Source organism: Phacochoerus africanus, chromosome 8, assembly GCF_016906955.1.
Source record: "Phacochoerus africanus isolate WHEZ1 chromosome 8, ROS_Pafr_v1, whole genome shotgun sequence".
NCBI lineage: Eukaryota > Metazoa > Chordata > Mammalia > Artiodactyla > Suidae > Phacochoerus > Phacochoerus africanus.
Genome location: NC_062551.1, coordinates 70353526 through 70368781, shown reverse-complemented (window position 1 = coordinate 70368781; position 15256 = coordinate 70353526). Strand labels below are relative to the sequence as shown.

The 15256-nt window shown below is 49.0% G+C and overlaps 1 protein-coding gene across 4 annotated transcripts; it reads right to left on the bottom strand.

Moving 5' to 3' along the window:
* Positions 1 to 1161: 1161 nt before the first annotated feature.
* On the bottom strand, positions 1162 to 11294 carry CENPS (centromere protein S). 4 transcript variants are annotated; one of them, XM_047791725.1, is made up of 5 exons: positions 11130 to 11294; positions 8722 to 8845; positions 7527 to 7560; positions 3619 to 3685; positions 1162 to 1619 (listed from the first exon to the last, which is right to left on the bottom strand). In XM_047791725.1, the coding sequence occupies exons 1-5, from the start codon at positions 11181 to 11183 to the stop codon at positions 1479 to 1481; spliced, it is 420 nt and encodes a 139-aa protein (XP_047647681.1). In that variant the 5' UTR covers positions 11184 to 11294; the 3' UTR covers positions 1162 to 1478. The 4 variants fall into 4 exon arrangements, with proteins under 4 accessions (XP_047647681.1, XP_047647678.1, XP_047647679.1 ...); XM_047791722.1 differs by lacking the exon at positions 11130 to 11294 and adding an exon at positions 10690 to 11104; XM_047791723.1 differs by lacking the exons at positions 3619 to 3685; positions 11130 to 11294 and adding an exon at positions 10690 to 11104 and having other exon boundaries at positions 1517 to 1619.
* Between the last annotated feature and the right edge of the window lie 3962 nt (positions 11295 to 15256).

Here is a 15256-nt window from a genome sequence, read left to right as displayed (position 1 = left end):
TTGCTGTGGCTCTGGCGTAGGCCGGTGGCTACAGCTCCGATTAGACCCCTAGCCTGGGAACCTCCATATGCCGCGGGAGTGGCCCAAGAAATAGCAACAACAACAACAAAAAAAAGACAAAAGACAAAAAAAAATAAAAAATAAAATAAAATAGCCAAAGAAAAGTCACATAAACTGTGTTTCTGGAGAAATTGCCTTTAAAAAGTAAAAAGGGCCATTTCCAAATATCCACCTTTTACCTTGTGATGACAAGGGACACGGGTTTAAAAAACAGTATTGGTAATCAAAGGGACAAAATGAAGGCATTTCCACTGTGGTGCAGTGGGTTAAGAATCCGCCTGCATGGAGTTCCCGTCGTGGTGCAGTGGTTAACGAATCCGACTAGGAACCATGAGGTTTCGGGTTCGGTCCCTGCCCTTGCTCAGTGGGTTGACGATCCGGTGTTGCCGTGAGCTGTGGTGTAGGTTGCAGACGCAGCTCGGATCCTGTGTTGCTGTGGCTCTGGCTTAGACCGGTGGCTACAGCTCCAATTAGACCCCTAGCCTGGGAACCTCCACATGCCGCGGAAGCGGCCCAAAGAAATAGCAAAAAGACAAAAAAAAAAAAAAAAAGAATCTGCCTGCAGCGGCACCAGTTGCTGCAGAGGCACAGGTTTGATACCTGGTTCCGTGCAGAGGGTTAAAGGATCCGGAGTTGCTGTGGCTGTGGCGCAGGGTGCAGCTGAAGCTTGGATTCAATCCCTGGCCTGGGAACTTCCATATGCCACAGGTGTGACCACTAAAAAAAAAAGAAAAAAAAAAGAACTAATAAATATACCTTTGTTCATCCTTCAGGGATTGTCAGCTTGAGAGATTATATAAAAGAATGAAGAAATAACTATTTTTCTGCTTGAAAAAATTCAACCGGAGTTCCCGTCATGGCTCAGTGGTTAACAAATCCGACTAGGAACCATGAGGTTGTGGGTTCAATCCCTGGCCTTGCTCCCTGGCGTTGCCGTGAGCTGTGGTGTGGGGTGCAGATTCGGCTCAGATCCCACATTGCCTTGGCTGAGGTGTAGGCCAGCGGCTACAGCTCCGATTCAACCCCTAGCCTGGGAACCTCCATATGCCGCGGGAGCAGCCCAAGAAAATGGCAAGAAGACAAAAAAAGAAAGAAAGAAAGAAAGAAAAAAATTCAGCCATATTTAATTGCTAACACAAGTTTGTTAATTGCAACAGATACAATTTCCAGTACATACCAAACACACGATTTTTCACGTGCTTCAGTAAAACATGGAAGTATTTTGCGTAAGTTTCTAGTACTCTTTTAAAAAAGCTTTTGCAGTCAGTGTCTCGGAGAATACAGTACAAAAAGCCTCCTGGTCGTTTTTATTTTGTTTTTTGTTTTGATCCTCACTTTCCCGTTCAAAATTACCTTCGTTGGCAATCTGTGTTTTCTGTGGTTCTACCTGAAGTCTGTTTTTTCCAAATGGTGAGAGGTTAATTCTCAATTTCCACTACACCAGCCTCTCCTGGCTCCACTGCATCTTTGTTTTCATCCTCTGACTTCTTTTTCTTCTTTGCTTTGCGTTCCAGGTTAAACTGAGCAAGGTTTTCATTTACCTCTGTGATGTATTTTAGCTATAAAAAAAAATTTATTTGTATTTTCATCTGGTTATAAAGCCGTGTATGACCCAGGGGGTGACTGTATGTCCTTTCCCGACCACTCTTGCCTGCGTTTCAGTCCCTTAGAGTTAAAAACAGCTTCAACTCACTGTCACTCACATAGCCTATCAAACCGGGAGGGGTTCCCTGAGTCATCTCAAGAATTAAAACTCAGGAGCTTACAGGAGTTCCTGTGGTGACTCAGCTGAACGAATCTGACCAGCATCCATGAGGTTGCAAGTTTGATCCCTGGACTTGTTGGGTGGGTTAAGGATCAGGTGTTGCTGTGGCAGTGGTGTAGGCCAGCAGCTACAGCTCCAATTCAACCCTTAGCCTGGGAACCTCCACATGCCGGCGGCGAGCCCTAAAAAGACAATTAAAAAAAGCAAAAACACCAACAACAACAAAAACAAAAATCTGGGAGCTTACAGAAGGCATGCCGATCGCAGAAACAGTCTACAAGGCACAAATATAGTCAAGATGCCCCGACACTCATCCAGCTAAAATTACTGAGCAACTACTGTGTGCCCAAGACAAGGGAAATAAGACGCAGTCCCTGCCCTCAGGGAGGGTTTAGCCAAATGCACAAATTTAGCTGCAACTCGTCAGTAATAAGCTTCTGTCTGATGGAAAAAAAGAGGCTGAAATAAAGACGTTCTGAAGTAAGAGAACATGCACTAGGCAGATAACTTCCCAATGAACATCCTAAGGGGACGTGCACTGACCAATCCTTGACAGAAGAAACTGCCGCGAGTTCCCATGCGGCGCCCTGGGCTAAGGATCTGGCACTGCTGCAGCTGTGGAGTAGGACACAATCACAGTGCGGGTTCCATCCCTGACCTGGGAACTTCCATACGTCATGGGTGCAGCCAAAAAGGGAAAAAAAAAAAAAAAAAAGATGGGAATTGCTCCCTGAAGGTGACCAAGTAACAGCTGTGACAGAGAATTTATGAGCGAGAAACATCTTTTCCACTGATACCACAGCACCACCAGGCCAGCTGAGCGGTTTTATTTAGGAATCGCGTCATCCTTAACCTTGACTTAAACGCTGCAGAAAAGGTATCGGGAGAGCAGAGGCGGAAAAGAGCCCAGGGGAAATGTCCAGGCTTCAGAGGTTAAGGTCCAGCTGCTGACCAGAAGACTTTGTATTTAACTCTGGGAAGTTACTTAACGCCAGCAGAGTCGCCTGTAAATTAGGGCTAATTAGCCATGTTACTAAAAACCCTCAAAGGGTGGTCGTGAGCTTTCAGTGATATACGTAAAATATTATCTCTGACGGCCCCCCATGAAGTGTCAAGTGTTACACAATCCGCTCCTTCCACCACCGCTTACTGGGCGGCTACCGTGGGCCAGGCTCTCTCCCAGGCACAGCAGAGAGGAAACAGACAAGATACCCTCCCCTAGTGGAGCTCACATTCTGGGGAGGAACGTAAAGTATTTTAAAGGGAGGATCTCAGACTAAGTCAGGAAGCCTCACAGGGGCCCTGGATCTGCCATCAGCCAAAACTGCTAGCCTGGGACAGTCACGGCATCACCTGTAAAACGAGGGCTTGGTCCAGAGGACTTTCAGACTTCCTTGAAAAGACAGAAAATGTACTCAAGTTCCTGCACATCCCAGCTGTAGACACTCCTCCTGTCCCACTGGCCCATCAGAACTGTGGGCCATCCCACACACTCCAGCCTACGACCCGTCTCTGACATCATGCTGTAACACGGGACCAAAGTTTTGAGATATTACCAAAAAAAGGCAAGTTAAGAAATCCAGAGAGTGCTGATTAGAAAATTTCAAATTGGCTTAGCAAGATCCATCATAATGAAAGAAAGACTATAAATCACAGGCAGGTCTGAACGGTTCGAGCGTTTCTCGTTTTTAATGCAAGGTGCCCTGGAGGATCACTTCGGGGCTGCGAGTGATTAATTGGGAATAATGTGTTCTGATGGGAGAGGGGGGCGAGCAAAGGGATTCATCTCTCACCAGTGAATTACTCCTCCTGGCTAAGAGCTTCACGTCTTCAGTGTTAATTGTGCTCCTTTTTGCGTGTCTGTGGAGAGGGCAGAAACAATTCACCAAAATGTTTGGTATCATTTAAAGTTTTGATGAAACACTGAAGTTCACGGCCAGACTTCTTCACACCAGAAGAAACCCATCTTTTCAGGTTAAGGTCATTAAGCAAAAGAGACACGAAAATGAGTGAAGTGATGAGCCAAGAGGCCAATGAAATAAAGAGACTGGGAGGAAGCAGAAGCCCGTCTGTCCACGTCCACCTGAGGGTCAAGGATGCCTGGGAACGAGCCTGGAAAGGGGTGACGGGCGTTAAACCTTCCCAAACAACCTGCTTGGTCACAGCGACCACCACACGAAAAGCGAGAAGTCAGTGCAGCTCCTTCAGGGAAAAGAGAAAACGGCACAGGCTCACAATAAAAAGACTGTCTCTGCTTGAAGAGAGGAACAAAGAGAACCTCCACGAAGCCTGGCTTCACCGACACCAACATCCTAAAGCTCTGCTTCAAAGCTACAGTACAGGAAAAAGCTCATGCAGGTATTTAATACCCGTTTTCCCAACAAGGAGATGATGATGCAAGCCCTTGGTGACAGCCCAGTTAGAACAAAGAACATCCTTTAAACTGGAGTCTTTTTTTTCTTTTTTTTTCTTTTTAGGGCCACATCTGAGGCATATGGAAGTTCTCAGGCCGGGGTCCAATAGGAGCTGCAGCTGAGGTCTATGACATAGCCAGGGCAACACTAGATCCTTAACCCACTGAGTGAGGCCAGGGATTGAACCCACGTCCTCAGAGAGAAAGTGTGGAGGTTTTTGCTGATTTGTTTTGTTTTGCTTTTTAGGGACGCACCCACGGCATATGGAAGTTCCCAGGCTAGGGGTCCAATCGGAGCTAGAGCCGCCAGCCTATGCCACAGCCACAGCGACGTGGGATCCAAGCTGTGTCTGTGACCTACACCACAGCTCATGGCAACGGTGGATCCTTAACCCACTGAACGAGGCGATTGATCAAACTGGCAACCTCATGGTTCTTAGTTGTATTCGTTTCTGTTGCACCAGAACAGGACCTCCTAACACGGAGTTCTTAATCTGCTGAGCCACAATGAGAACTCCCTAGAGTCAGCTTCTTGCTCACAACATGGACTCAAATTCTTGTTCCAGTCCTCTTACCTCTGCTTTAAGAGGTAACTTGAGATAATAAGCTCTATTCAATAATCAGTACTTTAATTACACCCTTTCTTACCATTTCTCACTTCTTCCCAAAATAAGTAGGAACTTTCAAAGTAGGAATCTTTGTATGCTTTTTTTGTCAGCCTCACCCATGGCATAAGGAAGTTCCCAGGACAGGGATCGAACCCACACAACAGCGGCAACCCGAGCCACAGTAGTGACAACTCCAGATCCTTAACCACTATACCACCAGCAACTTCCAAAACGTTTCATCTTTAACATGCTAACAATACTAGGGGTCTAGAGATTTCAAAGCTAAGTAAAGGAAATTCACAACTTAAATTCAGAGGTGATTTTCCAAAGTTTATAGGTGAGTCGTGTATTTACAATTTAAATGCATTTTTTTCATAGAAACTGGTTAGGTTCCTGGCCTCTACAGACCACTTAGCCTGAAACAGTATGTATTTCAGACTTCTCAAACCAGGATAATCATGGTTCTAGGAGCAGAGATTGTGTGACAGGGAAAACTCAAAGTCACAGGGTAAAGTTGACCTTTGGGGAACATCAATTTTTTATTTTGTTTTGTCTTTCTGGCATTTCTTGGGCTGCTCCCACGGCATATGGAGGTTCCCAGGATAGGGGTCTAATCGGAGCTGTAGCCGCCAGCCTACACCACAGCCACAGCCACTCGGGATCCAAGCCGTGTCTGCAACCTACACCACAGCTCACGCCAATGCCGGATCCTAACCCACTGAGCAAGGGCAGGGATCAAACCCGCAACCTCATGGTTCCTAGTCGGATTCGTTAACCACTGCGCCACGATGGGAACTCCCGGGGAACATCAATTTTAATACAGGATTTTTTTTTTTATATGAGAGCAAACTGGAATACTTTGAAAACAAATGTAAAATTAAGACAAAGGATGAGTCTTCAAAGAAAGTCTATGCTTGTGTTCACTTGGGGATCTTAGGAGGTAGTGTGAGCAACGCTGGTGCACTTACCTGGGCACGCAGAAGACAAGAGGTGTCTCTCAGTAAGCCTCCCACAGCGCCCCCTTGAGAACATCGGCTGACAGTCTTAACACTGACCCTGTTACTTAGAAGGCGACATCCTTCCTTGGGGAATGTACAGTGTAAGTGACACCCACACCCCACTCGGCTCCAGGACAAAAGGATATTGACGGAACAGAGAGTAGGCCTTCCTGTTGCGGCTTAGTGGGTTAAAGGCCCAGTATTGTCTCTGTGAGGAATCGGGTTCGATCCCTGGCCTCCCTCGGTGGATTAAAGATCTGGTGTTGCCACAAGCTGCGGCATAGGTCACAGATGTGGCTCAGATTCAGTGTGACTGTAGCTGTGGCTTAGGCCTCAGCTGTAGCTCCATTTTGAGCCCTGGCCTGACATAAGTGTTATGATGCTAAATATTTCTAATTTCATTTTTATTTCTAGAAGTATTTAAATTTTTCATTGTCTCTTCCCACAGCTAACACAGAACACGAGAGGTCACAACAGGGTGTGCTACTGGCACCTAGCAGGTAGAGGCCCGGGGGTGCCACCGGACACCCTACAACACACAGGACGGTTCCCAGCAGCACAAGGAACTACCCGTGTCAACAGTGCTGAGGTGGAAAAACCCAGAATCTATGTTAATAAACTCTGTGTTCAAATCCAATAACCATTTGTCTACTTATTTACGTTTTTGTGTCTTCCTTTGTAATATAACGGAGTCATAGGTATATTTTCAAATAAAAAAGAAAGAAAAGAAAGAAACAGCAAGTAAAGGTAGTCATGTATTTCACGGGAAACGCGGGGTGGGGGGCTCCTGGGGTGCAGGGAAGGGGCCACCACCTGAATTAACGATGATAGGACACAAGAGCCATCAGTACCCCATATATTACCCTTACCCCTTTGGACCAAGTTGGAGACGCTAAGCGGTTTTTAGGGGCTCACGTACACAGGAAGAGGAAAGATTTACAGCCTGTCTTCTGAGACCCTACTGCTTTAATTCATCCAAAGTATTCACTGAGAAACAAAGAGCTAAAGCAGCGAGGTGAAAAGGATGGGGTGTGGGAGAGGCTGGCGCCCAACCCGAAGTGGGAGCCAAGTAGACCGCTTTGGCCCTTTCAGGGCCTCGTCATCCAAACTGCTGCGTAAAAGCAATCACGGCGACTGTTTTCAATTACCTGCAGTGCTAATTGAAGAGAGAAGCATAAATCAGCTGTAAAAGCTAAAGCTTTACCCACTGAAAGCAAGCCCCCCACTTTTCACGGAGTGTGTGTCTCACTCGTGACTGACGAGCCCGGCAAATGCAAGCCTGCGGGGGACGCGGCTGAATTATCCCTGCACCTGTGAGCTTCCGCCCGGACACGGGGCCAGAGGGCGTATCACCTGCAGAAACAGTCTTAAAAGCACGCACATCACACGCATTTAGAGTCCTGCAGACAAAGCGATGCATACCTTTTTCAGCTGGAACTGAATAACTCCAGTTCTGTTAACAAGAAAATATGTGGAAAACTTCAAAAAATGCCAAATCAAGTCTGAATGGATGTGATTAAAGCAGACGTTACAGTCCTGCAGAATCATGATTAGAGACTGCGCCTCCACAAAACACAGGGGGAAAAGAAAAAGCAAAGGCGCTCCTGAAATTCACCAGCAGATGGAGGGCGCCAAGAGCGTGTCAGTAAACACAGTGCCTGAGGATCAAGCTCTGTACCTACCTGGCAAACATTTCAAGGTCTTTGGCAAAATTTTCTGAAAGAGAAAAAAAAGATGTGCTTGAGCTCGCCTGCGTTGATCTCATTTCTGAGAGACAAGTGAATCTCAATGTCTGCAGGAAGCACAGCGACAAATACAACACATCCTTTTTTTTTTTTTTTTTGGTCTTTTTAGGGCCGCACCCACGGCATATGGAGGTCCCCAGGGTAGGGGTACAGCTGCCGGCTAGGGGTACTCGAATCAGAGTACAGCTGTTGGCTTACACCACAGCCACAGCCACGGCCACGCCAGATCCGAGCCGAGTCTGAGACCTACACCTACATCACAGCTCACGGCAATGCTGGATCCTTAACCCATTGAGTGAGGCCAGGGATTGAACTTGCATCCTCACGGATGCTAGTTGGATTTGTTTCCACTGTGACACAACGGGAACCTTCTTTTTTTGTTCTTTTTCCTTTTTTGCCCGCCCCACAGCACTTGGAGTTCCCGGGGCCAGGAATCAGATTTGAGCCGCAGTTGCGACCTACGCCACAGCTGCCAGATCCTTAACTCATTATGCAGGGCCAGGGATCTAACCTGCTGCCCGGTGCTCCAGAGCTGCCAATCCTGTTTCACCACAAAGGGAACTCCCAACACATCCTTTTAAAGGATGGGAGATGTGAGAGGAAGCCTATCACGCAGCTCCATCACTGGGTGGGGGTCAGCAGCCGTTGCATTCCTGCCGACCCCGTCTTCGCTGGCACCCTCCGCCCTTCCCTACAAGCCTCTAGTAATTGTGGCTACACCTCTCCTTCCTAGAAGCCACCCCTTAACTTTCAATTTTGCTACGAGTTAGGGCCTGTGAGGACGTTCATCATCTCTGAAGCCAAGCAAATACCCACGCTGCAAGCTGAGCTGTCAAATAAACTGTGGGTGATATAAAAAAGTTTACACAGCAATGAAATAAAAAAATTTACTGTCTAATGTTCTGGGCAGTTTAAAACACTAAAATACAGGTGCTGATGCCCCTGTGTTAGTGAAATAGAAAAAAAAAATAGTTCTTTCCATAAACTATCTGAATTTTACAGCCCTTAAAAAGAAACATGTCAAGAACGGTGTGCGATGATCACGCTCTGTGGGGAAGACCCGCCAGGGCAGCCCCCCGAATTCCCCCCCAACCCCTGGGGGCGTCTACACATCTACAGGAAGGCCGCATACCGCACTGTCGAAAGGTCACCTCCGAAATCGCCGCAATGGTTTGTTTGCTGAACGGCATGTCTTTGTCCGACGCCACTTCCTCGCAAAGACAGCCAACGGTGTAGTGAACTGCTGCCTTCAGCCTCTGAAGCAAAACCAAAACATTTCATGGGTATGTCTGCAAATTGGAGCTCTTCCCATCCTAAAAGACGAAGACCGACGAAAGGGTCCGCTCCCTGATTCCTTCAGCACTTTCCACACTGGCTGCGTAACTTTTCAAGTGTGCTAGTGAATGACTGGGGCCTCTGGGGTGCTTCCTAGTTAATGGTTATGATTTCCGTCGGGTAAAGGAATGATGATGGCAGGTCAGCGGGAGAAAAGACAGACTGGTCCTGGGGAGGCGTCCGGGTGACTTCACTCAGAAATTCCATGTGGATGTGCAAAGCGCCTCCGGGGTGAAGACGTGTGCTGTGTGTCTGGGGCACACGATGGAAAAACAGATGGGGATTCTGGCCCCTCTCCGCCCCCAACTGGGGTTAATCAAGCAAATTCAAAAGGATCCCTCTGGTCCCTGTGCTTCAAGTCCTTGCCAGCCCCAGTCCTGCATGTTGCAAAGGAAGAACGGCCAGGACAACACAGGGAAGGGCTTATGAGGGCACATCTGACTCTCCTTTGATTTGCTGGTTTGCTAGCCCACCTCAGCAGGCCCTCACTGCTCCCCAACAACACTGGAGGTGCTGCAAAACATCCCTCTTTCCCATGAAGAGAAGAAGCAAAAAAAAAACAAGCTAAGCCAAGGGCTCGGTCTCCAGTCAACAAACTTGCTGAGCCCTGCGTGTTCCACCTGCGCTGGAGACAGAGCTGACAGGTAAACAGCATCGACTCTACCAGCACGTGTTCACGGTGGAGGGAAGAAGAGGAGGAACTGCAAACATGGGAGCGTGGAGGAGGGCCAGGCAGATAAGCCAGGGCTCTACCTTCCTGAGTCTCAGAAGTCACAAGAGTAGGTAAGTGGAGAGCTGTGGTAGGAGGAGACAAAGAGACCACCACCTGGGAGGGATATAAGACCCTAAAAGCAAAAAAAAAAAAAAAAAATCACTTTGGGGACAAGTGGGTAAAACTGAATATGGACTGCCACTAGATAACAGGATTTTATCAAAATCAAACTTCCTGAGTGTGATCAGAGATGATTCAGAGTAAACCCTTGTTTGGGGGCAATGCACGCTCAAGTATTACGATTAAAGGTGAAGTGTCAAGAGTATTTAATTCTCACATAACTTCAGAAAAAGGAGACAAGGGGAGTTCTGGTCGTGGCTCAGCGGTTAAGGAATCCGACTAGCATCCATGAGGATGCAGGTTCGATCTCTAGCCTGGCTCAGTGGGTTAAGGATCCGTCGTTGCCACGAGCTGTGGTTGTAGGTCGCAGATGTGGCTCGGATCCCGCGTGGCTGTGGTGTAGGCCGGCGGCTACAGCTCCAATTCGACCCCTAGCCTGGGAACCTCCACATGTTGCTGGTGCGGCCCTAAAGAGATTTAAAAAAAAATAATAATAATAAAGGGGGACAAGGGAGCAAATGCAGCAAAATCTTGACAACTGGTGAATGGAGGTGAACGGCCTATGGGTGTTGATTGTATTATTCTTGCAACTTTTTCTGAAGGCTTGAACTTCAAAGTAAAAGGAATGGGCGGGTAAACAGCTTCCGAAATTTCCTTTCTGAAATACGAAGGACACCCCTATGTAACTGAGCTCATTCCCGCATCTCTCAGGTTAATCCTCCCTGAGGTTTGCCACGCTGGCTCTTGGTTTTCACCTCTTTACAGCGCTGTTCTTAAGACGGTGCCACATGGTATTTATTCCCGGTGAGAATTAAAGGACCTAATACCCGCAACTACCCTGAGAGGTGGTCCTATTATCACTCCGACTTTCCATCTAGGAAAACTGGTCAGAGTCAACACCACCTCCCCCGCAAGGTCGACATTCGAACCCACATCCGATAGGCTCTGGAGCCCGACGGCCTGGGTTTGCAAGAACCTCTGAGGCCGTCTCTTCAATTGCAAGATGGAGAGCGAACCAGTCACAAGAGCCATCGTTTCAGAGCTCGTGCTGCGTGCCGGGCGCCCCGCACAGCCCCGTCGGAGAAGGGGGACCCAGGGAGCGCGGCTGCCACTTCCCGGGAACCTTCCTTCGCTCGCCCAGCAGCCCCGACGCTCAGAGCCGCGATACCATGGAAATCGCCTCCCAGCAGCCCCCGCGGCTGCTGAGCCAGCGCATGCGCAGCGCCAGGAGCCCAGGTCGCGCAGAGTCCACGGGAGCGCGCCCCCCGCTCCCCGGACGCCCGCGCCAAGGCGAGGCCGTGTTAAGGCCTTTTTCTCCCCCATGTTTCAACGCCATCCTCCCCCAGGCCGGCCGGGACCGCGTTCGCCTGTACCTGTCGATAAGAGAATCGCTGCTGCTCCTCGGCCCCTTCCTCTTCTTCCATCATCACAGCGGGCCGACCCTGGCAGGCGCGCGAGAACAGAAAGAGGCGGCGGCCGTGAAGGCACGGTCGGATTTTCCCGCCGCGGCGCCAGGCGACGGGCCGCGCGGGGGGCCAAAGCGCGAAGCTGCCGGGCGCCTCGCGCGCGCGCCCTGGCGGCGGCTCTGGGAAGGGCGCCTCGCGGCCCCTCTGCTCCCGCCCCGGCCAGCTCCCCGGGGCCCGGGCGCCGCTCGGTGTCGGTTCGCGGTCTGCACCGACTCTCAGAAAGAAGGTGTGTGTGTGTACGAGGGGCGGGGCGGGGGGATAACGATGCTGCAGTTCGTTATTGGAAATTTCAGGCGGCGGTAACCTCGGTTTGCCCTGCAAAATCTAGGGTGGGCTTTTATAATTCTGTCGCTAAGCTTAGTGCTGCAAAATCGGTCTATGGATAAATGCTTGATTTCTAGCCCCCTCAGCGACTCCGTGGCTCACCCCAGTGCCGTTGACAGAGGAGTATAGTTCTGACCCGAATGTTAGCCGATTTTCCTTTATGTTCAGAATTAAGTAAAATGAAATAGTGAAACTCTGAAATTCAACGTTGGATCTTTTTTTTTTTTTTTTTGGTCTTTTGAGGGCCGCACTTGCGGCCTTCAACGTTGGATCTTTACTGCCTTCAGACTTTATTCAGTTATTTCCCTCCTTTTCAGCTTCACTCTTGGAGCTTCACTCATAACTTGATGACGTGTAAAGGACTTCTCTGCTGAATCAAATAATAGTGTTTAAGTACTGGAAGAGTATTAAGTACTGGAAGAGTATTTCCTGGACTCTTGTGCTGTTGTTGCCAAAACTCAGCCTCTGTTTCCCATTGCCAAATAGAAATGTGGAGACAGAGTTTTGGGTGAAGGAGAAAAAGAGAGCTTGGAGTTCCCATCATGGCTCAGTGGTTAAAGAACCTGACTAGTATCCATGGGGACTCGGGTTCGATCCCTGGCCTCACTCAGTGGGTTAAGGATCCGGTCTTGCAGTGAGCTGTGGGGTAGGTCACAGATGAGGTTCGGATCCTGTAGGCCGGCAGCTGTAGCTCCAATTTGACCCCTAACCTGGGAACCTCCATATGCCTCTGGTGCAGCCCTAAAAAAAAAAAAAAAAAGAAAAGAAAGAAAAAACAGAAGACAAGAGAGCGAGCTTTATTTTATTGCTTTGCCTGGCAAAGGAGGCCACAGCAGCCTAATGCCTTCAAGACTGTGCCCTCTTGGAAGGAGTTAAGAGGTGGTTTTATAGTTTGGGGAGTGGAAAATAGGGCCCCAGATAAGGATCAGGGTAGAGGCAAGTTTGCACTGTCTTCCAAAGCAGTGTTTAGTGACCCCCAGGACTGGCCCTGCCAGTCCTCCTTCCCAGAATGAAGAATGCTTCATCAAGTAGTTCTTCCATTTGTTGAGGGTTTTAGTTCTGCAGAAAGGCTCAAAAATATTGTTATGGATGTTCCTTAAGAGGGAACCAGGGCCGGAGTTCCCGTCGTGGCTCTGACTAGTAGCTCTGACTAGTATCTGTGAGGACAGTGGTTCCACCCCTGGCCTTGCTCAGTGGATTAAGGATCCAGCGTTGCTGTGAGCTGTGATGTAGGTCGCAGACTCGGCTGGGATCTGGCATGGCTGTGGCTGTGACCTAGGCTGGTGGCTACAGTTCCAGTTCAGCCCCCAGCCTGGGAACCTCCATATGCCGTGAGTGTGGCCCTAAAAAGACAAAAAAAAAAGAGAGAAGGAACCGGGACCCTGCCCCAAAGCTGCACTATTCTCTTTTGACTGCTCCTCCCAGGTCTCTGCATCCCCTCCCTTCCCTGCTCTTTGGAACTCAAAGAAGGTCTTGGAAGCTGAGGCTTATCCCCTAAAAACAAGAGAGAACACAGAGGCTCGTGTACCTGGGAGCCGGCAGGGCACTGTCTCGGTCACACTATTTATCACGTAAAGGCTGCAGACCCAGTACACCTTCAAGTTTAATCTGCATTATTAATTCTCCTGCACCTGCTTCCTTAAGTAAACAGTCAAAAAGGACTTAAACCCTGATTTATAGATTTCATAGGTGTATATCCTTCCGCCATTGCCAATTTCAAGCCACTGATAGGGGGAGACAACGCAGCATTTGTTACAACTCGGCTTTATGGGCCCCGCCCCCGCAACAGGCCGAAGGCTGTCACGCTGGAGTTTGCAGCAGAGAAAGGGTTTGTAAGGAGACTGGAGAACAAATGTCAGGTCTGCCTCCTGAGAAGTTGGAAGTCAAAAGGCTTGAGATATTTATGGGATAAAGAAGCAGGGTGGTCTCAGGGCGGGGAAAGGTGGCTGGAGGTAGGAGAAAGGGGAGGTTCTTCCAAGGCCCAGTTTTAGGGTCGGTGGTCCCAACTGGTGTTAGCTAGTCTGAACTGGGCAGAAGCAAACTCCAAGGTTCTGGGGAACAACTTAAGCCCCTGTTACCATAGTGAGCCAGACATCAGAAGCGTTATCACCGGGTGGTTAAATCTGGTGACGCATTACCTAGGCTACGCGAGGCTTGGAGGGGATGCAGGTAGAGAAAGGGAGAAAACAAGGAAAGCAGGCTTAATCAGTAAAGGCAGGTTTCGAAGCAGAGGGGTTTCTCGTGAGCTGTCCCTCACCCGCTGTGCTGTGAGACACACAAGGGTTTCTGGTAAAGCGCCAGCTTCTCTTAACCCCGTGGGGCACGACTTCATTCTTAGATGAGACACTGCCCACTCAGAGCAGACGCCATAGACGAACATGACGTCAGGAACCCAGACAATAGAAAAATGTGCATCACAGTGACATAATTAAGTAATGACATTCGAGCTTTTACTGCCTTTGTTTTTATTTTTTTGTCTTTTTAGGGCCGCACTTGCAGCATTTGGAGGTTCCCAGGCTAGGGGTTGAATCAGAGCTACAGCCACTAGCCTACACCACAACCCCAGGTCCGAGCCTCATCTGCGACCTACCCCACAGCTCACGGCAACACCGGATCCTTAACCCACTGAGTGAGGCCAGGGATTGAACCCGAGTTCTCATGGATACTAGTCAGGTTCATTAACCACTGAGCCATGACGGGAATTCCTGCCTTTTTTTTTTTTTGTCTTTTTTGTTGTTGTTGTTGCTATTTCTTGGGCCGCTCCCGCGGCATATGGAGGTTCCCAGGCTAGGGGTCGAATCAGAGCTGTAGCCACCGGCCTACGCCAGAGCCACAGCAACACGGGATCCGAGCCGCGTCTGCAACCTACACCACAGCTCACGGCAACGCCGGATCGTTAACCCACTGAGCAAGGGCAGGGACCGAACCCGCAACCTCATGGTTCCTAGTCGGATTCGTTAACCACTGCGCCACGACGGGAACTCCCTGCCTTTGTTTTTAATATGATTTATTTAAGCCTAAATGTAACTTAATTCTTAATAATGGCTGTGTCTGTCTCAGGTGTTCAGGATTCCTGAAGATTTAGAAATCAACTCTTGCTTGTAGGAACCAGCCCTGGCACACCCCTGGCCTGGCATATAGTAAACACTAAGTCAAATTTGAAAGACTGCGCTGGTTTTTTTTGTTTGTTTTTGTTTTTGTTTTTGTCTTTTTGCCTTTTCTAGGGCCGCTCCTGCGGCATATGGAGGTTCCCAGGCTAGGGGTCCAGTCGGATCTGGAGCCGCCGGCCTATGCCAGAGCCACAGCAACACAGGATCCGTAACCCACTGAGCAAGGCCAGGGACCCAAACCCACAATATCATGGTTCCTAGTTGGATTCGTTAACCACTGCGCCACGACAGGAACTCCATGAACTGTATTATAATCAGCTGTTAAAGATTCGGGCGCCCTCCTGGCTTAACTGAGTTCAGGTGAGAGGTTCAGCTCCTGGCCTATGGTACGTGTTCACTGAACGTTTGTTGAAGATCTGACTTTCAGCAGCATGTCAATGATGCTGACAAAGCAGAGGCTCGGTAATAATGGGCAGGCTGGGCTCTCAGATCATCAGCAATGCAAGGGCCTCCAAGTTTTTTGAAAGAAATCTGACTTAGGTAACAGGTTCCCCTCACTTTTGAAAGCTCTAAGCTGTTTAGCTTCTACAAAGACTTCCG